The sequence below is a fragment of the Heloderma suspectum genome, chromosome 1 (assembly GCF_057233095.1).
Source record: "Heloderma suspectum isolate Gila_16-S chromosome 1, 16-S_ref, whole genome shotgun sequence".
Lineage (NCBI taxonomy): Eukaryota > Metazoa > Chordata > Lepidosauria > Squamata > Helodermatidae > Heloderma > Heloderma suspectum.
Window position 1 is genome coordinate 288,974,265 of NC_139458.1, and position 27,590 is coordinate 289,001,854.

General features: G+C 42.4%; 1 protein-coding gene across 1 annotated transcript in view; it reads right to left on the reverse strand.

Annotated features, from left to right (window-relative positions):
* The window catches only part of LOC146359210 (dystonin-like), a 422,334-nt gene that overhangs the window by 295,126 nt on the left and 99,618 nt on the right, over positions 1 to 27,590 (reverse strand). The window contains exon 5 of the mRNA XM_084826836.1: positions 8,050 to 8,111. Coding sequence (XP_084682962.1) covers positions 8,050 to 8,111 — 62 coding nt within the window. The remainder of the gene's footprint in view (positions 1 to 8,049; positions 8,112 to 27,590) is intronic.

Sequence of the window (27,590 nt, forward strand, 5' to 3'; positions counted from 1 at the left end):
ACTTCCCCAGGTGGCTATGCCCCCGTTTTCCCCCTACCCACTTTCTCCTGACTGCCCGGTCATATAGTGGTTTCCCAGCTTTTGCACAGTTTTTTCCCAATTTCAAAAGATTGAAATGTCTATCCTAAGGCTTTGTTACTGGCCTTAAGAGCTTTAGGCTAAAATATGCTGGCGGGGGGGGGGGGCACCCCTTTTGCCTTTGGCACTGCCCACCACTGGAATGCGGCCCCCAAGACCTTCTCCACAATGTAATTTGGCCCTTGGGCTGAAAGAAGTTCAACACCCCTGCTTTACAGTGTCATGGGATTCCATGGCCAATATGTAGGGCTTCTCAAAAGGCAACCCAATGTGGAAAGGCTTCCTGAGGATAGGAAGTTTGAAAATTATTGGCTTACATATATGAGAGTGAACACACACACACACACACACACACACACGACACTTATGTGTTAGTTATCTGTTGAGGCCTTGCTCTGAACATCTGGTTGCTTGGCACAAGGGGCAGCGCTTTTTTAGTACTGGCACACTTACTATGAAACTCCCTCCCCAAAGAGATTTGGCAGACTTGTATTCTATTAGTTTTTAGAAGGAAGAAGATAAGCACTTGGGAAGGTTGCTTTTAAAAAGTTTTAAACTGTATTAAGGACTTTATTGGTAAACAGAAGCAGCAGCAAAAGCAGCAGCAGCTGTTGCTGGCTCTTAATATCTTCAAGTACGGTTTTAGAGCTAATCCAAGGGCTCTTTGGAGCACTGCACTAGGGTGTACATTTTAAAAATAAAATAAAGTGAGGGAAAGTTCCAACATTCTGCTCGCTCCTCCAATGGTCTGTTGCGCTTCATTTTAGCAAACAGAACCCACAATGGGGAGACGTAGAAAAAGGGGTGGGGCTACTTAGATAGGAACAGGCTTGATTCTTAATACCTGGGATTTCCAGGAGCCAGACAATTCTGCTGCCTGAGGTGGAGCAGCAAATGACACCCCACCCCACATCCCACAAGTCAACATGCACAGTATCTGAGGCCAGTCAAGTTATTTTGGATTATGAAGCAAAAAATCCCACAACTGCCTGTCCCCATCCCTAGAAGCAAAACTACAATAATAATAAATTAAATAATTTGCTGCCCTTTCACAGTACCCCAAATCAGCTGCCTGAGGCAGTGGCCTCACTCTGCCTTATGGTAGGGATGGCCCACTCCAACTGGATCCCTGGATGGATACCTTTACATTCTCATGTGTAAGTGAATGGCTACCATTTATGCTCACGAGAAAATGTTAAGAGCTACAACTGAGGACAATGTCCTACAGAAGACAAATCCAACCGACTGCATGGCCCAGCAGAGTGTATAGACACAAGCCACATGCACACACTCAGGGGTTCTTGCAATATACATGCTCCTTCCCTCCACATATACCTCACCAATAATGATGGGCATTTTGTTAGTAAGCAAGCATCAACGACGGTATCGCTTCGTCCATTCTTCTCCTGCTCCTCACCCATTAAAACTGACCTCACCCCTGGGCACATTAACTTTTTAAAATCAAAATTATTAACTGAAGCAATTCAACCATTCTTTCCCACCACCCACAAATAATTTTAAACCAGCTTTAAAATGGGGATTGCTAACTATTCTGATACGTGTCTCTAAGAAAACCAAAGGTCCATCCAGTCACCCCAGAAACACAGAATGAATATTGGCCATTAGCTTGGTGCCTGCTAGTTAAGCTAGTTACTGGTTACACTTTAATAGAAAGGACAATTTGGTACATGATAAAATCAGTAGGATTTTGCCAATTATTTCTATATAGTCAAGCTTGCCAATGTCTCTTATTTCTTCTTTTTCAAACGACTACAAACTACTCTTTCTGTACTATATACTGAATGTACGGACTATTAAAACTGTTTACATTTATTTTTATAGCATAGTATCACTTGATACACTTCAGGTAAGGGGTAAAGCATGTCCTATAGTAGAGTTATGTTTTTTCCCCCTTCACAACTTTTATAATGTGTGAAAGGTCAACATTTTTCAGATTTTGATTTTCAGTAACCACTGGAAAATAAAAGCCTAGCAGAGTCCATTGTCAAGAGCACTATATAGCCAGTGTAATATTATATACACTGAGCATGATAAGCAAAACAAGACAACTTTTTTCCTGCTTCCTTCTTCTTGTGATATACCTTTGTCAGATACATGTGAACTCCTTTTTCCAGCTGGTGTGTGCCTCTATATATGGAGGGCTTCCCAAAGCACCTTTTAAGCTTCCATTTTAATTGAGTGCTACCACATCTGGGATCCCTGCTGTGTTCTGTTGCCATGTAAGACCTGAGGCAAACAGAGAGGCCGCAGCAGGAGGGATATGCATATGTACACTTCCTCCCTATCTTGGCAGTGCTCTCTTTGATCCTTGCTGTAACTATCAAGATAATTGCCTTGCCTCTTGCAGGCATTTTGTTGCATTTTTAAACAGTACATATTTTTATTTAGGCCTTTGCTTCTTGTTTGCAAAGTAAATCTTTCCTGCTCCTTCTATCTGAAAGAAAATTTGCATTAGGTTTAAGCTGCTGAGGAATCCCATGGCAACATACCCACACTATCTGTTTACAATTCCCCCACCCAGACCCCATATGTACCGTATTAAAAAACCTGAAACTCTCCATAATACTCCATGCATCTAACGACATGGGCTATAGTTCACGAAAGCTGATGCCAGAATAAATTTGTCTTTAAGGTGCCTCAAGACGCTTTGTTATTTTTGCTGCAATAGACTATCATGGCAACCCTCTGGAAATCCACACTCCCTCATTTGCCAAATATTACATTGTTATTCCATGTGATAGCAGCTATACAATACAAGGACCTTTGTGCAGATGGCGCTGTTTCTCTACTCTTTATTTGTTCCATTTTTTCTTGTCCACAGAAATCAGGCGCTAAACAGGCATCAATCATGCTTTGCAAGAGAGAAGAGGCAAGAAAGCTGCCTGAAACTGTAATTCCATCTCATTTATTCACTCTACTTGGGTTTGTCACCTTCAGTCATGCTACTATTCTGTGTCCCACCCCCACCCCCCACCACCAATACACACCCACACACTTCTGTCATCCCATGTAAAAGATCTCTGAAGGAAAATAGTTTTCATTGTCATATAGTTGAGTTGGCAGCAGAGCTTTTTTAATTTTGTCAGTGCTAAACTGTATGAATAATTTCCAAGCATGGTGATAGTACGGTTTATTGCCCGAGCACACATTTAGCCACCACAATCCAAAATCCCATACTTTCCCATTTATTTCCATAGATGGGGTGGGGCAATTTCATTGGTGCATCTCTTTACATTGAGCACAATGCTCCTCTTGCTTGAAATGAACAGGTAAGAACAACGGAACTCCATATGTGTGCATCAGAATCACCCATAAGAAATCACTAGATCATGGCAGTTTCCTCCGATGTATTGTAAGTACAGAGTGGTTGTGGAAATTCTCAGATTTTCAGGTTGTATCTGCTGCATCTAATTATTAAATAATCAAGAATTCATATGTTCATTTTAAATATTCCCTTCTTCAAAGAAAGCATTTTTTTATTAAATATTTCCCTTAAGTCGTTCAGTCGTGTCTGACTCTTCGTGACCCCATGGACCATAGCATGCCAGGCCTTCCAATACAACCATAATCAATATATATCCAGTGCAAATAAGGCAGTTTCAAAAATAATAATAATTTCTAATCTTGCTTGATTGCCTGTGTATTCATTCTTTTATAAACTTCTCCCAATTCCCTGTGCCATGCATAACTAGTATACTGCAGTGTTAATGGCATCAGCGACTGTCTAGAAGGTGATACAATCATCATCAGGTTAAAAGACAGACTTGTGAAACGGATTTGGTGTCTTTGAAGCAATGTTCTTCTACAATGAATAAATAAATAAACCACCCAACTGAGAATGTACATTAAAGGCACTTTCATGTTATACTCTGGCTTCAAGCCTACACTGTAATTAAGACTGGGGTAGTAAAAATCACCATGGAAAAGAGCACAGTGATTAAAGGAATCATAGCAGGATAAAGTAGTAAGTCAGCAAAGGCCCCCAAGTGCCATTTAGTTACATTCCCTTTGTTGTATTATGCTTTGTTGTGTTACCATCTTTGAAAGGGCCATACAAGTGCTCAAACCGGAAATGCTCACCCTGGTAATCACTTTTGTAAAAACTAAAAGCAACAAAGACTCTTTAAAATGCCAAAAATAAATGTGGGTTGTATCTGACATGTTTCATATCATCAGTGACATCCTGGGCGGCCGTGACAGTTGCACAGTCATCCTACACATAGCAGTCTCACAGTGACTAAGGCACAGCTGAAGGGAGAATCGGATTTAAGAATTAGCCTTGAACTACACAACCTGAGTATTGGACAAATATCAATGGGGAGAGAACAGGTTTTCACATGGAAGATTCAGGCAGTGGAACATATAAGGGGATAGATAACAGAATGAGGCATGAATTACCATACCCCCTTGTGTGAGTTTCTGCAGCAGACTGCAGGAAAAAATCTGCCAGTCCAGACACACCCTTGGTATATTTGTGTAGCATGACCACAAGCACAGACATCCATCTTAACCACACATCTGCACATGGTGTATGGTAATATCTTTATTTGACAGAATGAAACAGATAACTAAGCTACTCTGTAGTAAGAGAACTTACCCCGGGATAGTTGGTCATCTATATGGATTCTATCTCTGGGTGGGAACACTCCAACCAACGAAAAGTAGTAGCCTTAAAAATTCTGTTCTCAAACATGGAAACAATGACCTGATTCAGAAGTAATTCAAGAAACTAAGAGAGTTTCATGGGCTTGGGATGCTTCCCTTTCCCTTCTTTGGTTAGCTTTATGGTGCAGCATCACATCTGTCAGTGTAAGCATGGTTAGTTTTGAAATCAGAGACTGAGCCCCAAACTACATGTTACATGTGAGATCCCTTATCAGTTCTTCCAACATGTTTATTTTTCCTTAAAAGTAGACACAGAGGGATTTAAGTTCGATTGGAGCCATGATGATAGGTGGGCGAGTGTTTAACACTTTTCCTCTGTGCCATTTTCCCAATATAAATTCTCTCTCCCTGCAAATAATTATTAGCCACCCACTTTTAGAAGGCTGGTTTAGAATAGGAAAAAGGGTTAAAATTTCCCCACCCCACCCTGCTACTCCAATCAAATTCAGAGCGGGTAGAAGAAATATCTGGCTGAAATAACCAAAATCTTAATTTGTTATTTAAAAATTTTTTTTCTTTGTTTTCTGAATCCTTACTGATGTTGTACCTTAAATCAATAATGTTATATATTATTTGACCAAACATAGTTTAAAAATGCAAATTAAAATCTTCATTGGTGAGTTTAACTGGACACTTCTTTTTGTCTTCATACACAAATACAATTGCAACTGAAAATTATAAATGAGAGGAAATTCTCATTTTCTAAATGACAGGGAAATAATAAAATGCATATTAAATTATAAATATATATCTGGTATATTAAATAATACATATTTATCTGCTGCTCTCTGTATGTATACATATAAGAGCTAATCACTCCCCTTGGGATACGTGGCACAGTTCACAATGGAAGCAGGGAACACGCCGATATTTTTTCAAAGTTTAATTTGCATACAGCAATATTGTAAGATAAAGATAACAAATAACAGTATGCTGAATAACGTTATCAATTAATTTTAAAACCTTCAGCTGATTTTAGCTGGTTAAATAATCTTACATGTTAATATATTGCAAGGACAAATAATAAAATATTAATCAAAGATTATGCTAATCAAACATTAATTGCAAACAATCCACAACAAAGGGAATTAATTAATATATTAACAATATTAGCCTGCTAAGTTATTAATACAGAGGAAAAAATAGATTACTTTAAGATTGTTAATTGGAGTGCCACCAAGGATACCAATGGCTGTGCATGCTTAATTAAGCACATATATCTATAATCTGATATGGCTTTCTATTCTACACATTGTCTCACTGCTAGCAGGCATGGAATAGCAACTCACCTCTAGAAACCACAGCCCTGGAGGGCGAGGGGTGCATGTACCTAAAGCTCACTACTCTAGTGACAGTACACTTAGGGCCCAATCTTACACTTGAGTTACAGTGTAACATACAGTGGTGGAATGGCCAAAATGGGGCAGAGATGTGGATGGGATGGGGGCAGCACAGAGGAGGAGCACACATGCCAAATCCTATACCCCTTCAATTCAAAATCACACCAAAAGCTACCCTGGGTCAATGACTACATTGCCACAACAGAGTGTAGGGGATGGTGTTACTCAGTACAAATCACAGCACTCTACCACCAGTATATAAGCCACAATGCAGATGATAGGGCGAGTGGCATGAGGCTATGTTTCTCTGGACTAATGTTCCACACATTTAGAGCTCACAAGGGGGGACTGTAGAGAGGGGAAACAAAGAAAAAAGGCACTGGAGAAAAAGGGAGCCCTTTACATAAACAGCCTAGCCTCATAACATACAGGTGAACTTGAGCACGTTGCTAACACTTCTCTGCCTAGAACCCTAACAGACACCTTGTCTTGGGACTCCAGAGGCAGAGGCAGATGCAAATACCAAACACCAAACTCCACTTGGGCTGCCAGGACAAAGCACCCCACAGAGGTAAGCAAAGTAAGGGGGAAACACATGCTGAAAAGTGCAACTGCTGTCCTTGTCTTCCCACTCCCCTTGTCATATGTGAATTCTGTGACTGAACTGAACTGTATTGCTCTAAGACTCTTTTACACACACACACACACACACACACACACACACGCAGCAGTGTTCCCTACACACAGGGGAGGCACTTATTCCCAAATGCAAGCAAGTTCTCTGTTGGCAGAGGCCAGGGACTCCACTCCAGATACTGCCACAACTCTCTTTCTCCCACAGGTACAGGATCCACCCCACACCCTATTCCATGAAGACCAGGAGGAGGGACCACGCTGGCAGTCCCCATCCCCCACCCCAGGAGAAAGTTTAATGTGAGCCAGGGCTCAGCTCCTGAATTTACTTTGAATAACAGGGCTTAAGCTCTTGAACACAATAGGAGTTCCTCTGAACATGTACAGAATGCATTTCAGTCACCACTCGGTAGCCACTGACCAATTAGGCTGGGATTCCACATTAAAGAGTATGCCTTTTAGGCAGGCTTCAACCTTTTACAACATCATTCCCCACCATAAATGAATTCACAATTCATGGAAACTGAAACATTTCTGTTTCCTATTTGTTAAAACAAATTACCCCCAACATATCTAATATTTACACACTTAGGACTGAAATCCTAAGAATACTTACATGGAAGTAAGCTGTATTGAAATCAATGGGACCTGTCTCTGAGTAATTATGCTTAAGACTGGACTGTTACATATTAAAGACTCAATTCACTAACACCATGAATATCAGCAGACATTACTCACAATTTCTCTATCAATTAGGCAAAAATAAATTCGGAAAGGGAGCTCTCTCTAGCCCTTTTCAGGCATTTGCTCCCACACACATGGACACGATTAGAATTCTGTGAAGGAGAGAGTAGGACTATGCTCGTTGGTCCTGTCTCCTCTATCATGTTCCCATAATTCAGCTCTGTCATCCCCCACATGTCAGAGGGGTAATTTCCACAGCAGGGTGCCTGCTCTAGATGTAGACTCTCCATGCAATTTAAAACCCTGCATGATCAGGGTTCTAAATCATACAGGAGGTATACACAGTACAGCAGGCTCCTCACCATGGAAATTACCCCTCCAACGTATGGAGGAAGACGGAGTTGAAGTATGGGAACATGACAGAGGGCCAGGACCAACGAGCATGGTCCTGCTTCCTGCTCTCTCCCTCACATGGTTCTAATCACGTGGTGGGTAAATGCCTGAACAGGGTTCATAAGACTTTCAGTATACGATTTTACCAAGTTCCATTCTACCCCAGAGCATCTCTGTAAAACAACAACAGATGTTATGATCCCCAAAGAAGTATTAAGCATGCATGTGAACTGACCTTCATAAGGTGCTGGTTTATCCATTTTGTGAATGTTTTCTTTTGTACTTTGTCCCGCTCATCTGAGGAGAAGAAGAAAAATCTCAGTATTTCTAAAAATCGCACTTACTAAACTTGCAGGTGCTATGTTGAAAACTCTCACATTACTTGAAGAGAAAAAATAAAAAGGTGCAATTAATTATTCTGAGCTTATTTGAAGGATCTGTTACAACTATCAGAAATCCAGCTGTTCAGTTAAGCAGGAGAGAGAGGGAGGAAATGAAAACCAAATATGCTGATTAAGGGGGGGAGGTCTGTTCTGTAGAGAAGGATGCTGCTCTGTAGAGAACACAAATGTATTGTGTTTGGAGTTGAGTTGCACAGATTATTTAATCTTATTAAAGGAATTTATACCATGTTTTTCTATCAGTTCTGATATTCAAGATGGCGAACAGCATAGATGATGAAACAATCCATTAAAAGTACAAATTAACAAAGTTAAAAAGATCCATGTCACCCCCAGATAAACACCACTCCTGGTATAGTTTAATAACAGTGCCAGCCGGCAAACACGTTAGAAGATCTGCTAAAGAGCCAAGTTTTAGCCATAGGCTGGAAGGCAGTCAAAGACTGACTAGGCAGGCCTCCTTGAGAGAGGCTATTTTATAGATCAGATGCACTGACTGAAAGCGCCTAGTCTCACATGCCCATCTGCCAAACCTCAGCGCGCAGAGAGGCACGAAGCAAGGCCTTTGTTCAAATGTGTAGGTATATATGGGAGAAGGGGCCCTTAATATAACCTCGCCTGAGACCACTTAGGGATTTGACATTGAAAACTGGCACTGTGACTACCATTTTGTTTCTGAGCCCAATTCAATGTAGATGAAATAATGTGGAAATTATATACTCCATCTACCTGGCTCCCATCAAAGGCCTTGGAGCTGCAGGTGTTATAGGAGGAACACATATACCTTTTAACTGGTACTGCTCACTGATCCATCTTTCACACTGGATTTAAGCTGCTCTTTCCCATGGCCAGAGCCTCGTGTGGCACAGAGTGGTAGGCGGCAGTATTGCAACTGAAACTCTCCCCATGACCTGAGTTCGATCCCAGCGGAACCTGGGTCCCAGGTAGCTGGCTCAGGTCGACTCAGCCCTCTATCCTTCCGAGGTCGGTAAAATGAGTACCCAGCTTGCTGGGGGAAAGATAGTCACGACTGGGGAAGGCAATGGCAAACCACCCCGCTATACAGTCTGCCATGAAAATGCCAGCGCAAGCAGCGTCCCTCTAGGGGCCAGTAATGACCCGGTGCTTGCACAGGAGGAACCTTTCCTTTCCTTTTTTTTCCCATGGCCAGTTGCAGTCATGCAAGTCAATACCTGTTCCATCTCTTGTTGTTGTTGTTGTTCAGTCGTTCAGTTGTGTCCGACTCTTCGTGACCCCATGGACCATAGCACGCCAGGCCTTCCTGTCCTGCACTCTCTCCCAGAGTGTGCTCAAGTTCATATTCATTGCATCAGTGATGCTATCTAGCCATCTCATCTTCTGCCGTCCCCTTCTCCTTTTGCCTTGTCTTTCCCAGCATCAGGGTCTTTTCCAGGGAGTTTTCTCTTCTCATTAGGTGGCCAAAATATTGGAGCTTCAGCTTCAGTATCTGTCCTTCCAATGAGCACTCAGGGTTGATTTCCTTTAGGATGGACTGATTTGACCTCCGTGCAGTCCAGGGGACTCGTAAGAGTCTTCTCCAGCACCACAGTTCGAAAGCATCAATTCTTCGGCGCTCAGCCTTCCTTATAGTCCAGCTCTCACAGCCATACATTACTACTGGGAAAACCATAGCTTTGATTAGACGGACCTTTGTCGGCAAGGTGATGTCTCTGCTTCTTACTATGCTGTCTAGGTTTGCCATAGCTTTCCTCCCAAGCAGCAAGCGTCTTTTAATTTCATGGCTACAGTCACCATCTGCGGTGATCTTGGAGCCCAAGAAAGTAAAATCTGTCACTGCTTCCATTTCTTCCCCTTCTATATGCCAGGAAGTGATAGGGCCAGATGCCATGATCTTAGTTTTTTTAATGTTGAGTTTCAAACCAGCTTTTGCACTCTCCTCTTTCACCCTCAACAAGAGGCTCTTGAGATCCTCTTCGCTTTCTGCCATTAGGGTGGTATCGTCTGCATATCGGAGGTTGTTGATAATTCTCCCAGCAATCTTAATTCCGACCTCTGATTCATCCAACCCGGCATTTCTCATGATGTACTCTGCATATAAGTTAAATAAGCAGGGTGACAATATGCAGCCTTGTCGTACTCCTTTCCCAATTTTGAACCAATCGGTTGTTCCATCTCTGGTTCTTACTGTTGCTTCTTGACCCTCGTACAGGTTTCTCAGGAGACAGGTAAGGTGGTCTGGTACTCCCATCACTTTAAGAATTTGCCAGTTTGTTGTGATCCACACAATCAAAGGCTTTAGCGTAATCAATGAAGCAGAAATAGACGTTTTTCTGGAATTCTCTTGCTTTCTCCATGATGCAGCAAATGTTGGCGATTTGATCTCTAGTTCCTCTGCCTCTTCGAAACCCAGCTTGTACTTCCGGTAGTTCTCGGTTCGCATACTGCTGAAGCCTAGCTTGTAGGATTTTGAGCATCACCTTGCTGGCATGTGAAATGAGCGCAATTGTGTGGTAGTTTGAACACTCTTTGGCATTGCCCTTCTTTGGAATTGGAATGTAAACTGACCTTTTCCAGTCTTGTGGCCACTGCTGAGTGTTCCAGATTTGCTGGCATATTGAATGCAGCACTTTAACAGCATTTTCTTGGCAAGAATACTGGAGTGGGTTGCCATTTCCTTCTCCAGTGGACCACATTTTGTCAGAACTCTCTGCCATGACCTGTCCGTCTTGGGTGGCCCTGCACGGCATAGCTTATGGCTTCACTGAGTTACGCAAGCCCCTTCGCCACAACAAGGCAGTGATCCATGAAGGGGGTTCCATCTCTACTTTCCTACAAAACATGGAAGGGCTGCCTCTGTGGAAACTTTCCCCCCAGCTATCCCATATCCATTTGGGGTACTTTCTCCCTCCTAAATATAATACATACATACAGCATCAGGACCTTCAGCAGGGTTGCTAGGTTGCAACCCAGAGATTCCATCTTTACTTTTAAATTTGCTGATGAATTGGGAGATAAGCAACTTGGCTTCTCCCTCCAGCTCTTTCTTCCAATCCTATTATCTTCCTCCCTTTCCAGCCTGCTGAAACAAGCGGGACTCCGATATAATATATGGAAAGAGAGGACAAAAGGACCCTGGTGGTCTGGGATTGGTGGGGGAGGGAGGCAGGACGGGGACAGGTGGAATCTGCCTCATCTACTGATTCCTCCTTTACCAGTTTGACAGGCGAGTAAGGGTTAACTGATGCTAACCTCAAGGTACGCAGCTGAACACTATGTACGTGAAGACAAAAGCGAAAATTGGTATGTATGTATTAAATTTATACTCTGCCTTTCCACATGTAATGCTCATGGCAACTAACAGTATGCCTCTTCCAGCTTAATAAAGATACTACTGAGTTATATAGCATTCCTGTTTAAAACATAAGCAAGCCCTATTGTGTCAGTAAAGGCACGGTCCAGGATGGCACAGTTACCTAAGAATGACAGAAACTCAAAATATTTTAGAGCTGTGTTGAAATTTCTCAGAAAATATTTTACTGAAAATTTTATTTTTCAGGGGGACCTCCAAAAAAGAGGGGGATTTTGCAGAATATTCTCCTTATATTCTCCACCAGGTTTTTTTGGTGGCTGCCATCCGCCCCACCCCAGTCCCTCCTACATGCATACAATACCCTGGAATGTTTGTCTGGGGCATTGTGGGGATACAAATTGGTGACTGGGCTGTCAGCACAGGAGCTTGTTGTTGCCACTGCTGCAGCTTGCTATCACAGCAAAAAATATTTATTTTATTATTAAATATTTATTTATTTACCAGAAAGCCATCAAGGCCGTGTACTGCCTTAAAGCTGTGCTGCCACTTCTTCTAATGATAAGCCTTCTCCAAAGAAACTATTGGGAAATTCATAATGTCTCCTGCTGCCAGAGAATATTCAGTAAAATTCCCCCTCTCCAATTTCACTGCCTTCAAATAGGGTAAAGAATATCGGGAGGCCATTTTCGCTCAGTCCTAAAATATTTTCAATGTTACAAATCATTTTAAGATTTGCTATAAACATTAACATTGCTTCTTCCAGATTATAGCATTTATTCCAATTTGGTAGTTTTACAATATTCCTCTTAACACAAACATGTTATATTTAGGACAATGCTGCTAAGACAACAGTAAAAAGCAAAGGCACGACTTTGTGTCTTTAAAAGGAGGACATGACACCTTAACTTGTACTGAATGGCTTGGATCTGAAAATAAGTTATAGTAAGGAAGTTTACCAAAGGAATATATCCTGTCCCCTCCCACCCCCCTGCAGATCCCCTCTCATAAATTGTTCTGGAGGGAGGGAAGCCCTCCTGAACAATGTGGGATGGGACCGGTTGGACTGCTTGGATAGAACTGCCCAAAATTGGAATTGGATCAGTGGAGGCTGGTGACTCTGATGTCAATGGGGCAGTGAATCTGCTCCAGGTTTCAGCCAAAATTCTAAAGGAGCTATCCAAGGTTCTGACTGGTTCTGATTGAAACCCAGAGCAGATTCACCACCCCACTGACATCATAGCCACCAGCTTCCACTGGACTGGATCCTACAATAAGTTAACTGCATCTTCCTATGCCCCATCTTGTTCAGGAAGGACCCCCAAACCACCAGAGAAGCTTTTTAGGGGTTGGCAGGGTAAAGGAGGGGATGGGAAGCTTTTCTTCCGTGAACGTCCTTAAGTTAACTTATCTTAGGTTCTAAGCCAATACCTTTTCCTTCTGAGATATATTCTGCTAAAGCACAACCAAAAAGTATTATCAGACGGCAAAAATACTGAAGCTCATGATATAGAACATCCTTGCTTTAGAAGAACACGGGAACTCAGGAAAATAATTGCATTAATGTTTTGCAAATTCACCTAAGATGACAGGCAGTCAAATAGAATGAAGTCACATGTGAACACATTAAACCAAGAGGTAAACATTTACCTTTGACAGTGCCCAGCACACTAAAAACAATGACCGAGCAATAAGAGTAAAGTTCAGGAAGAAAACTCTTTTATACTGCTATCCCATACAAGTCTACTCAGAAGTAAGCATCACTGCATTCAATGGTACTTACTCCCAGATAAGCTTGTATAGGACTTCAGCCTGAATCTGCCCTAAAAGAAAGTAAAACATATTTGCAGCTCCAAAGACAAGTTTTACAATTGTTATTTTCCAAAGCAAAGATAGGTAAAAACAAAACACAAAACAGCACAAGCACTGCCATACTAACCCATACAGCACATTTGTTCCACCAGTTCTGTGCAACATTTTAATTCCACTGGTTCTTTATTCTCTTTTTGCTTGTGACCAAAGAGCTGCCCCATCATTCCTGGGCAGGGGTGGGGAGATGAGGTTGAACCATGCTGCTAAGTTTCTTAAACTTTTCAATTTCAGATTATAACTAGTTTTACCTGTGTAGGGTGTGTGTGTGTGTGCGCGCGTGTGTGTACAGAACAGAATACTTCTTGAAAGAATGGCTCCTCCCAGTAGAAAGAAAAAGTAGGAACTCTCCTTTTTAAGCAAACATTAGCAATCGTCAGCCTGCTACAGCAAACCAGATAATGGCCTTTTACATGGTATTTCTTAACAGAAATATTGCATGAAGTGCTATTTTCAGTTTTAACTTTATAAGTCACTTCAGGCTGTGCACTCCTCAAAGCCAGGTTTTCTGTACATAGGAAGTACACAGCACACTGTGAATGGCACCCTGTTTAATTAAAATGGATGGGCTACTTGTGGACCTCCAGAACTTTGAACTGCAACTCCCATCACCCTGCCCCACTGGTAATGCTGGCTACAGCTGATAGGAGTTGTGGTCCAAAACATCTGGAAGACCACAAATTGCCATGAATTAAAAGGAAAATGTGTACAGATTATGATTATATCCCAGTTACAGTTATAGTATTTCCCTAGTTTCAAACCACCCCATAGTTTCTGGTGGCACTCACCCAAGAGCTTAACAGGTGGTGTGAGCCCAACATATTACTACTGAAAATGTTCAGCGGCAGAGGAATACCTGTTACATCTTCTACAGTTTTTGATATTGTTTTTAATGAGGCATTGGTGCTGTAAGTGGAAGAACTGGTGGGCATTCACATCACCTCCCTCAAGTGACTCCTCTCAGGCTAGGTCAGACTGCTGACAGGGGATACCACTTTTGAATGCTTCCCCATGGTAAAACAAAACACACACACACACACAGAAAATTAGCGAATCACAGTGACAGATTCCAGCCCAGCCCTTTACCTGTGCTACTTTTCTGCTGGCAAACAGCATTAAGCAACAACATATCTTAAAAATGCGGTTCTTCCACTGGAATCTATGGTGTGTTCTGTTCTATCACCTCAGCATTCCACTACCTGGTTCTGCTTCATTCACAGGTAGGCTGGGCCTCATTCCTGACAGTTCCCAAATGCCAGGATGGGTGATGGTTCATAAATTTTCCTAGACTTTCCCTATTGGTTTTCTGGGGGTCACCTTAGCCTTTCTGGTTCCTGGAGCTTTTAGGCAAGGTCATGTGAAAAAGTGCAATTAGATACCCTTCATATTCTGTGTACACCTAGCTCTAGTTCGTAGCCAACCCTGGCTCCTACAGGTTTCAAGACAAGAAAGGAACAAACGTGGACACTCTTTAATCAGAAGAGGAAGACAGACTCATTATTAATTGGTGACTGATCTACAGTCTGGTCTACAGTCTTGCAGAGCTCCTACTCATGCTGATACTTCTGGAATTTCAGCTTATGACAGTGGCTAGGAGGGCTTTTTAACCAGTCTGAGAAGGCTGTGAACATTTTAGATGTTAATCTGGTAGCTGTCATTCAAACCCCATGTCTTGACGATTGCACTCTACATGATGAGCTAAAAAGAAGTCTGCACAATTTTGATTCACTAAGTCCAACACAGCCCCAACCATCCATGCATAGTGACATACCAAATGATTTAAAAATATCAGGTTTTGGCTGCCTGAGACTCCAAAACACAGAGCCTTACCCTTAGATGCAAGGGTAAACATGTTTTGCTATTGCATGTACAAGCACTGGTAAGCTTCAGGCTTACATGCTTCCTCCTTTCCTTCTGCTTTTGTCCATACATTAGGGGAAGAGCTCAGAATTTTGCATCATAGTTTGCCATTTTGCCTGAACCCAGCAAACTGTGGTTTGCTCCCAAACCAGGATTAAACTGTGGTTTGGGATCCTGGTTTGCAAGCAAATTATGATTCAAACAAACCAGATTTGGATACAATTCTAGTTTGACACTAACCATAATGGAAGCTTCTAATCAGCACTCCTCATACACAGAGGAAAGGGGAAAGGAAGAAGGGAACACATGAGCCCCAGGTTTGCCTCTGCTCCTGTACATAATGAGAAAGGCATGGTTTCCAGTTATGTCGGAATGCAGCCAAGGAGATTTGGCAAGCACCTAGCAGGCTGTAATACATGGCTGGTGGGCTGCATTCAGTTTGGTGGGTCACAAATTCTGCAGCCTGGCTTAGAGAGAAGAGAAGAACAAACAGTCTTCTAATGAAACAGCTAGGTGATAGATTATTCTGATATTTTATATCAGCATGTCTAAAATAGCAGCTGATGTAACAAGATGAAAAGTGTGCATTGGATTAAGAACATTCACTGTGAAGTGGAAAGACTAACTAAAGTAACAGAAACCACAAATATCTACCCTTTCTATTTAAACATATGGGATATTCTCAAATGACAGCCTAACGTCAACTCAAGCACCAGAGTCAACTGCTACCAACATAAATAGGGCTTATTTGGCAAATGCCAGGAGCCAGCGTGTGCCTTCCCAGAAAAGGTATTTCAGGCATGTATTTTCTCCGCTACTGAAGTGTGCACCAGCCTTCCACAGCTGTGTTAAAAAAAGTTCCTTCCAGTATTTTCTTGCATAGTCACATGGCACAGGGGAGGTCATGTAATATGGCTTGCACTGAACCATTGGGAATGTCTGCAAGGTGGCAAGAGGTGACAGCCTACATTAAGAACATTGAAAGTTGATTGAGATGAGAGGACAGACTGCCTAAGGCTCACTTTATGCAACCATACTTAAAAGGAAAAAGTCACCAGGAAGTGATTTCCCCCTCTTTTTCCCTGTGGAGAAGCTTTGTTTTGAATGTACCTGACAATGAAGGATCAAAAGCAACGTTGCTATGAACAATAATAATTCAACCGCTACTGTTTTCTCCCAGCACAGAATCTGGAAAGCTTCACCTGATGACTTTTTACCTATCATATATTTGTAAAAGACACACAACCCAGCTAGAAATAAAGGTGGCAGTCCTATCCCTGCATGATGAACAATCACATGTAAAGTTCCAGAGTCCCATCACACCCTTGCATGACAAAAAAGAAAACCAAGGACATGACTAGGGAGATGTGAGCAGGCTTGATTCTCAGTGGTTGGGGTCACTAGGTACAGGGAGAAGGTTTTGTACCCAACCCAGTCGTACTTCCTTGTGTACCTCTTTCTTCTGTATAAGTGACTGGCTGCAATTTGCTCCTATGGGGAAAACGTAAAGCACTGGACTTTGGGACACTGTTCTGGTTGAGGAAAAACATGTCCTTCCCCTTGAGCCTCCTCAACTGCAGCAGGGGGGACATACTAGGATAACCAGGCTATGAGATCACCCCCGTCTCTCTCTAATGCATTGGTCTGCTGCAGTGAGTATGTCTCTACACGTGCTGTACAACAGATGGCAGAGAAGGGTGGTTGCTAGACCTGGAGAAGAACAGGCAAGAGAAGCTATGACTGTCTTGCCCCCTACATTAAAAACTTTAAAGAAACAGGGAAGGGGATTCCATGTGTCTTTGTGTGCATACCAGACAGAAGTGCATTGCAGACCACACACATCATGATGAACATTTTTCCACTGTTTAATAACTCTACTATTTAATAACTTTATCATATGGTTTCAGTAGAGAAGCCAGAAGGTTATTATCTCCAATTTCAATCTAAAAAGAATTATTATCCTTTAATATTTCCATGACAAAAAAAAACAAACCCTGAAAAGGACTGGCTTCTCCTACTACAGTGCAACACCTGCCTCCCCAGTGTGTTGTAATCTGTGGGGCTTCAGAATCTACCATAGCAAACAGAGGAATCTGGACTGCCAGACTGCTATAACTGAACGAAAGGAGAAGAAAGAAGTGTTGGACTCCTTGCCCTGAAGCTTTAAAGACTGGGAACTGATGCCAATGATGAGTCAGCAATATAGCAATAAGGTAAGCCAAATGTTAATTAGTAATCTATTTATCAGCCTCCCTATAAAAATAAGAAATTTCTCTTGTGACTTGAACAGTATTTTAAAAGAGTGGATGATAGAAATCTTGCTCTCCACCCACTGAAATTTAAGTACAGTGTCAGAAAATGCAATTTAAGGAGAATGTGTGGGCTGAGGGGAAAAAAGAGGTTCCAGCTGAATCATTGTGAATTATGTTTATAGTTTCTATTCTGCTTCCCTTCCTTTTGTGAGACCTTCCAATTAAATCAATTGGAATGAAACAGCTGCAGAAAATGGCTAGAGGTATTAGCCTTGCAGCAAACATTTATTCCTGGTCCACTCCCCCCTTTGTTTTCTAGAGCATAATGATTGCATTCAGCAGCTTCCTGACAGGGCAAGTGCAGCCATGGAAGTTCTAACAGGGTACTTTGCAAGACAACAAATTAACCAGTTGGTTTCTATTACTATTATTTCTTTTTGGCAAATGCAATTGATTTGGCTCTGTCAGTGGCTTCACTATTCCATGGATCATTTCAACACCGAAATACAGCAGTGGCAAGGACTGAGCGGTTTGTATACAAATTTTCAAAAAACAAAACAAACATCCACACACAAAGAAACGTACCACCCATCTCCCCTATTATCAGAATTGCAAGAGGAATGGTTTTGTACATCATGAATCCAACTATTTTAGTGCTAGACTATAGCCCACTATTAAGTAAACATTTTCTGAAGGGACAGTTCATGCCTGTGAACCAGACACTTATTTTCTCCACACAATCCCTCTCATATATGAGGATATTTCAGGGATTGCAGTGGCTGAAAATAATGCTGCCGTGGTCAAATAAATGCCTGCTGGCTACTGCAACCTGCATCTTCACGTAGCTCCTACAGAACAGACAGCATGGATAAAATGCAATAAGCTCACATGTGTCAACTGGACATTAGTGTCAACAATATGCTCGATGCTGTATAAAACACAAATAATAACACTGAGGGTTTACCACCTACATTGGAAGAACAGGATAAAGGGTCAATAAAATAGGAAGTGACTGAATAAAGCTGTGGGGGGTTAACTGATGCCAGAACAGGAAAGGGAAGAAAATAGAAGATAAAGAGGAAGTGGGAGGGTGGCTATATGACAACTTATTTCATTCCTTGGAAATGCATAAAATTATGTAAAATGGATTTTACTGACAACCAAGCAGTATGATATCATAAACTGTATTACTCCTGCAGGAACATCATTACATCACAACAAGTGTTTAAATCCAGTGCGTAGGTGGGCTTTTTAGGATTAATGTGATTAGGGTTACTGTGGTGATAAGTAGTAGGAGCACAGAGAAAAAGATCATCTCCAGCCATAATGGCAGTAATTGGAAAAACTCAAAAGGTTGTGGAGTACAGTGGCTCCCAATGAGTAATCAAAAATGTCTAGTGGGTCACAGAAACCTTATGAGTAATCCACCAGTCATGGGTGTTAAGACAATGAAGTGCAGGTGTGTAAGGGATGTCTAACATATGGAACTAGAAAGGTGATTTGCAGGTATTACTTGTACAAAGACAAAATCCTATTAGTATGCTCCTTCCCTTGCAGGTGTGGAACACCTTAAGAGGGCTTGCAAAGTTCTAAGACACCCTTCCCCAACATGATGCCCTCTAGATGTGTTGGATTACAACTCCCAGTATCCCCAGCTAGCCAGGTTGGGGAAGGCTGTTCTCAGGAAATAATAGATCCTGAAGCAAATGGAGCCTTTCTTCCTTCTCCAGCCAAGACCTGAGTGGATTTAATACCCTCTCCTGAAAGACCCCTGTCGATTTTTAACTGGATTTGGGAAGATCTGCTGCTTTGCTTTAATGATGCTTCCTTGCATACGGCCTTAGTCAGGGTCAGAAATTATACTTCCTATTTGTCTTTCTGGTGTCAGTGTTGGATAAAGACACAATCTGCAAAACTTGACACACAGAGGCAGATTTCAAGCCGGTATCTGTATGCAACAATCTATGCATCCTCTGCTACTGTCGGGCCTGGGGCCTAGCGTGCAACAGGTTGCCATAAAGTCCAGTTCTGACACAGATAAGACTATGGGCACAGGGGCCAAAGGCAAGAGGATTGGATAGATAAGATGAAGTGAGGTAAAGCATGATAGATACAGGGCAGGGCAAGTATTAGAAGAGAGAGAGAGTCTGTATTGTTACACCATGTGAAGAGTTGCTCAGACTGTCAAACTAGACTAGAAGCACTGTACCTAAACCCTGGGGGCAGGGGGGGGGGGAGAAAGCTTTCTATTATCCACCCTTTCCAAATACTCTTCAAGCCTCAAGAGAAACCATCAGCCCCCCCTATCAAAATAAAAGGTTTTCCTTGACTGTAGAGCAAGAATGCCCAAGTGCTGTCAGCTGTCCTCACAGCCTGAAGGTGATCGGCTGACTTCCCAACACAATGGAGAGGCAAGAGGTGTTACAAACAGAGCCTCTGGAGTAGCTCTTCTTCCTCACTGTTGCAGCCTGCTTGTTCACCTGCCTCTCACTCTGGCCAAGACAGCAGGTTCACTCCAGGTTCACTGGAGGATCCACAAAAGCTTGGAGCTGGCACTGTGTAAAATGCAGCTGCCTGGATACTGGTGGGTGTTGGGCAGTCCGAACATGTGACACCTATATCGTACCAGTTACACTGGCTGCCAGTGCATTTCTGGGCCCAATTTAAAGTGCTGGTATTGATTTTTAAAATTCTAAACAATTTGATACCGGTTTGCTTGTGCTTCACCCATATCAACTTGCCCACATGCTGAGATCTGCTTCCAAGGCCCAGCATGCAACAAAGCAATTATGCTGAAAGGCACAGGGGAGAGAGCGTTTTGGCGGTGGCCCCACATTTGTGGAAATCTGTTCCAATTGGGATTCGACAGGCTCCATTATAGACCTTTAAGCAGACATTAAAAACTTACATGTTTATTGCAGCCTTTTCATAATTTTAAGGATTGTAATTGGGCTGTTATTACTGTGCTGTTGCTGTATTTTGTTGTTTATTGGGCTGAGTACTGTTTTAATTTTACAGCTGGCTGCTGCTGTTTGTTGTGATTGTGTGTTTAGTTTTAACCATGATGCTTTTATATTGTTATAAATTGTTTATACTATATATTTTTGGAAGCTGCCTTGTAAGAAAATTTTCTAAAAGATGGAATATACATTTATGAAATAAATACATACACCTGGCATTTAAATTTCCAGAAATTAAAATTTCTACATAGGAAACTTCAAATGAATAATTTTTAGTGCATCAGATACTAAAATAAACAGTGGCATCCTATTTTATTGCATTTTGGTAGGCAAAACAATAACATTAATAGAATATAAAGATGCATTTGGTTCCTGCTATTAACCCTATTTCTTTAACCATCAATTCATTGCTACATTATCAGTCTTCTATATATGTATACAAGGCAGTTCCCAACATTCTGTCACAGTCAAGTGTGACCAAGAAAGTATGACACTGGGTGACCAAGCTCTCACTGATAGCAATCATGTAGGGGCTGAAATGTGTTTTTCTGAGCAGAGCATAGGAGATGCACAACACCCTCTGTAGGTCTTCACATGCACACCATTTGTCATAATGATGGGCATTTTGCTCGTGTTAATGATAGGTTGTTTTTAAATAACTTATTTTCTTATGTTCTCAGCTCTAAGTTTCCCTCCATGTAAGGAGTGACTGACAAGCTCCTCCTCCTACACAACTGTGATATGAGTACAATATTCTCGGAACAAAATTCCAAAAGTTCAATGACTCTCTATGGCACAGCTTTCCAAACTGTGTGCCGCAACACATTAGTGTGTCGGCGGCAGTGTGTAGGTGTGTCGCGTGAAATGCAGAAAATTGTGCTGAAGGGCACCACGGACCTCCATTACTCGCGTTTGCTTGCCTTGGCCCCTCTCCCGGAACTTCCTAAAGCAGCTAATGTTAAAGCAGCTAAGGCTTAGCTGCTTTAACATTAGCTGCTTTAGGATCATGTGGCGTCTTGATGTAGGACGCACATGATTGGCGGTGTTGGAGTAATACGGCGAGGTAGAGGCGTAGGGCGAAGACAGGGGAGGGGAGGCACCGCCCTGGGAGCAGAGCTCAGCCGACGCCGGCACGAAGTGGCAGTGGCCACCAGCCCTGCGAGATTTCGAGCGCGCCCTTCGCAGACTTCTGCACCGCGCTCCTGCACGGCCAGGCCAGAGTAGCGCGTGGGTGGAAACGCCGCCTGGGACTGGGACTGCACCAAGCGGGCCGTCCGCCATCTTGGCCAGTCGGAACGGAGCTCAGTGGAGGCCAGAAGCCTCGGAATCAGCGTGCTCCCAATCACCCGGGCGAGCACAGCTGCAGGCTGTCACCCAGTCAACCCACCTGCTGCTGGCTGAAGGGAGGCCACCCTCCCAAACCCAATGTGGCAAACAGCAAGCCACCCACCACGTGGCACTTATGATTTGATTTCTGCCATTTATTTTTATTTTCACTCTGCTGTAATTGTGGATTAACCCCCCACCGGCAGTATACCACCGGAGAGTCCTGGAAATGGCCTCTGGACATAGGCATTGCAAATATTTACAGCAATATAGCCTTGTAGTGAGACATACATATTTAGACCATTTTTGTTGGACTTTTGCTTCTCCATGTGTTTTTGCAGCTGAGCTCCTACCTGGGCCTATGTGTCCTAATATGTATTGTAAATACTTTAGTTAATTTTGTTTATTTTTGACATTTTCTTGCACTTATTTACATACTGTTACTCATAAATGACAACAATGTATGTTATCTTACAAATCATATATTTTAAAAAATATAAATGAAAGGTTTTCATGAGATATGTTCTATCCCCATACATTTCATTATTACAATTTATGTATGTGTCTGTATCTCTTATAACGGGTTAGTTTAACCTCCAGTTTGCTAGTAAAACTGAATTACCGTGTCACAAAATGATGCATGTCTAAAAAGTGTGTCACCAACATGAAAAGTTTGGAAAGGTCTGCTCTATGGCATCCTCTTGTATTTGCTTATATCTTCCTTTCCTTGATGCAGTCAGCCTTCTCCTCCCTCCCTCTAGTTACCAAAGGCTTGCAACAGCCATGAACCTATAGGGGTTACAGAAGGGTAAATAAATATCAAAGGACAACAATGGATTTGAAAGGGAGTCTTAGAAAGATATCCCTTGTTTTCACCAGAGTTTCTCCTCTGTTTTTTAGATCTGGTTCTTACCGTATGAGAGAGATATTGAGCGCTACAACAATTTTCAGTTAAAAAAAAAAGAAAAGAGCTTTTACAGGTCAAATCATAGCTCTTCAAATAACTTTTTTTCTTTTTTGCCTTCCTGCCTGTGGTTCTCTGAACACCATGTTTTTGCATATGCAACTGTTATCTCCTTGTCAGTTCACTACAGAGGATGTTTTTGATCCTGAAGGGACTGAAAATAAAGGTATGGTTCAATGTACTTGTATGTATGACTTAGCTCTTAAGGCATAAATATATCCTTCTTGAACATCATGGAATACCAAAATGTCATTGAGGTGTTTTGAAATAACCATAATTCCAGGAGAAAAATATTCTACAGCAGGGGTAGGAAACGTGATGCCCGCAGGCACTAATGTGCCCCCAGATACCTTCCTTGGGGCCCACCGAGACACCCTACTCCTACAAATTTCTATTTTTAAAATATTTAAAATATGTTCTTAGTGGAAGCTGGGATTGCTTCGAAGTGAAGTGGGGGCCTCTAGCTGCTGCCATCTTAGTTTCCCATGAATGAGTCTGGGCAGGTTACTTGTCCTTTGTGACTAGCAATGCCCACCCATGGCAGCTATTGTGCCTAGGACAATTTCTAACATTCCCAAATGCCCCCATGGGCCTAAAACATTGTCCACCCTGATCTACAGGGGCGTGTGTGGGTGGGTGTCTTAATAAACCTGGTTGGTTGCATTTCAGCAAGATGCTCTTACATTGTTATTTATAATAATTATAAATAACAACTGAAGAGCATTTTGCTGAAATGCAACTAACCAGGCTTCATATTTTTTTAGTTGTACACATTCCCCCCTTCCCTATCCTTTCATCCCCATGGGATCCCAGCAAAAGGAAGACAAGGCTCCTGAACCTTCAAATATTGGTGGGGGAAGCTGAGATTTCATCAAGTGCATTTTATCAGGCAAGGGTGGGAAAATTGCACCTCCAGAAATTCCCTCTTCTGCCCAACTATTAAGGGACCCTATACTCCTTTGCACGTGGTCATCCTACCTGCAGCTCATTGAACAGTCAGCAGTTGGGATTCTGAGAACCAGCTTTGGATAGAGTGATGTAACTAAGCAGCTAGACTCCTCTTTCCCAAACAAAGAAGTGAGAGCCCATGGAAGCCTAGGCGAACAGTCTGTCAATCTTGTGCAGCCAAATGGAAGCCCAAGCAGATGGGCAGTAAATCCTGCCATGCGTCAGAGCAAACTGGTTCACTGAAGTTGGTCAGCTCCCGCTGGGGTGCTAACCTACTTTTCTTTATCACTCTTGCAGGGTCTTCAGTGGGGTTCCGGCACCACACTAAAGCAGTACATATCCAAATGCAATCCAAGCTTGTGGTGCAAGTAATTTCAGAAGTTTAGTAAGAGCAAAGAGAGAGAGGTTTTAGTACAATGCTAACTGTAGGCCTAAAAAAGGGCAAGAAAATAACACTGCTTGAAAAGAGACTAATACCACCAATCTATATTTATAAAGGATGAATCAGTCAGGATCTTGGCCTTTTCTCTGCTTTTCCCAGTTTGCCATCTACCAGTATGCAAATAGACAAGTTTTGGTCCTGGGAGAGGAGTTGAACAATCCAGGTTGTATAATTAAGCCAAAAATCACAGCCACTGGATGTATAAGATGCATTAGCTGATGTTTACACCACAGACACATTTTATTATTCCCATTCCACTCATCTCTAACCAACACACTGCCACTCTTTGTTCATGAAGTTGGAAGAAGAACAATCAAAATATTCTGATCAGCAACAAAGAAACATAGAAAAATCAACAAAAATACCTTCTAGATGCCAAATTGAGACAAAGAACACATATACGGGGAAACTGCTACAGCCAAAAATCATGTTAAATTAAATCCAAAGATTTATTTTAGTTCAGAGACATCACCTTGCCGACAAAGGTCCGTCTAATCAAAGCTATGGTTTTCCCAGTAGTAATGTATGGCTGTGAGAGCTGGACTATAAGGAAGGCTGAGCGCCGAAGAATCGATGCTTTCGAACTGTGGTAGTGGAGAAGACTCAACGAGTCCCCTGGACTGCAAGGAGGTCAAATCAGTCCATCCTAAAGGAAATCAACCCTGAGTGCTCATTGGAAGGACAGATACTGAAGCTGAAGCTCCAATATTTTGGCCACCTAATGCGAAGAGAAAACTCCCTGGAAAAGACCCTGGTGCTGGGAAAGACTGAAGGCAAAAGGAGAAGGGGACGGCAGAGGATGAGATGGCTAGATAGCATCACGGATGCAATGAATGTGGACTTGAGCACGCTCCGGGAGAGAGCGCAGGACAGGAAGGCCTGGCGTGCTACGGTCCATGCGGTCACGAAGAGTCGGGACACGACTGAACGACTAAACAAAAAGTATTATTATTCAACACAACTATAGACTCTGCTGACAAAACATATAAATAAATGGGACTTCAGGTAGCTAACTTTGGCTGAGTTGTGCCCTAGGGAAACACTACTATCACAATTCAACACAATTGTAGGTATACTTAAGCCTATTCATTTCAATTTGTGTCTGACTTGGTGTTGGATTTTGGCCCATAACTAGGAACATAGGAAGCTGCCTTATATAGAGTCAGGCCACTGGTCCATCAAGGCCAGCATTGTTGATACTGACTGGCAGTGACTCTCCAGGATTCCAGGCAGGAGTTTTTCCAGTCCTACCTGGAGAAGTCAGGGATCGAACCTGGGACCTTCTGTCACTGAGCTGTGGCCCCTCTCAGGGCAACTAAGAAGTGCACTGAGCCCTCCTACTTTTCTGAGAACCATAAGAAAATAGAACCAACATTTTTGACTGCTGTGTAAGGATTCCAGCCTATTTTCTATTTATTAATTTGAAATACTTGCCAAGCAATCAATGCCTTGTAAGGAAAGCTACAAACTGCTGAGTTAAATAACTCACTTCACTAAACAGCAGTTAGCCAATAAAGCTGCCCTGAGGCAATATACAACATCCTTGTGTAGTAAGAAAACATGAATTACTTATAGAATGACATACTGAAAGGCTGGAGAAACATAGATTGAAACAAAGTTGCATGATTAGCACTACTCCTGTACGAGTATTAACTCTCCTGAGGCAACAGGAAATGATACTTATTGGCACTGTGCCAAATCCTGCCCCCTATTTTGGGGAACTTTTTATCTCCCTGCGAAAGAGGCATTATTTTTTCTGCCTCTTTCGCAAGGAGGGGGAGAATTTCGGAGAATTTTCTCCTTGGGGAGGGGGACAGGGTTTCCACATACCTTTTTACAGTGTAGGCAATTCTTGAGGGGTCTTCTTTCTATTTTTTTTTTATTAAAAAAAAAACACACCCCCTGCACTTGCAGGAGCCCAGAACTCTTCTCCAGCCAGGAGTTCTCCCTGAATGCCTGTTGGAGAGGGCGAGGTCACGTGGTCTCCTGGGAGTTCAGAAAGAACTGCCAGGCTGGAGAAGTGACCTGAGCTCCTGCAAATGCAGGGGGTGTTTTAAAAAAAATAGAAAGAAGACCCCTCGAGAATGTCCTACACTTTAAAAGGTATGTGGAAACTCTGTCCCCCTCCCCAAGAAGAAAATTCTCTGAAATTCTCACCTCTCCCAGATGCTTTTGCCAGAGTTTTCATCCCCCCTATCCCCAAAATGCTGACAATGAAAGAATCAAAATTTTCAGTACAGCACTAATATTTATATATAAGCCTAACACTGCCATTGCCGTTGGTTGGGTCACCATCACCACTTATGTGGGATTATGGAGTATCCAGCTATGAGGCAAACTATGCTATTTGGAGGGAATTACACTCTTTACTTGCTTCTCCTAGGTTCTACAACCAGATTTCTCAATGCCTGGCCAATCAAGCTCCTGGCATTATTTCAGCCAAGCGCACTTCTCTTCTTCATCCCAGCCTTATCAGTCAAGTGATCAAATGGATATACATACAGTTTTCATGCTGGCATTCTAGACATTGAATGAGTACAGTAGAATTTTACATAGCTGCTGGACTTTGCCGTTGTTATTATGGTCTGCACTCCCCCCTCCCCGAAATTTCACCTTAAAACACAGTGCAAAGCCTGCTTTCTTCAAAGCCATGGCACCCAAATGCACTCTTCTAAAAAAGAGAGTGAGCTTAATGGGTCTGTTTTCCTTGGTGTTTGGGATGATTACGAGAGCAGAATCGGGGAGGTGGGGGAACAAGATGTGGTGAGAACTGGGGAGACTTGTGTCAGCGCTATTCCTGACTTCCTACTGATCCTTTGTTGAGGGCTCAGCTTCTTGTAGCAGTAGGTTTCTGGCAGAGGAAGGTTTCCGGAGGGGACCATCCTTCTGTAGAACAGGCTATGGACAGAGCATGAAGGCAAGCAACAGCTGGTGAGGAGCTCATTCTATCAAGACCTAAGGACTAACAGCAGTACAGTCTTTCCTAGTATCTGTCCTTGATCCCGCTTTTTAAAATGGTTTAAACTCCACTGGACACACTTACAGAATCAGTGATACCCAATTTAGTTGCTACCCCCTAAATCAATGTCACTTGTTTATGTAGGCAGCCAGTCCCAGGATAACCCGAGTGCTTTTCTTAGGTCACACTCAGGTCACTGTGTGCTTAAATTCTGAACACCACACACTTCTGCACAACCAAAGAAAACGATTGCGCTATTGGGGGAGGGATGGAATGAAACATTCCAATATTTTTTCCTCTTACTGTAGTCCACTGGGGGTGCAACCCTCTTTTTCCATTTTGTGGTATTGCTCACTCACTCACGTACTCCCGATCTGAAGGAGCAGCAAGGTAAGCGCCTCTAAATACCAACTTTCTTCCCTTCTTTCAGATCTTGGCTGAGCCCTTTGATCATGCAACAGATCAGAAAGAAATGTATTCAGTCGTTATTGTAGAATGACTAATTA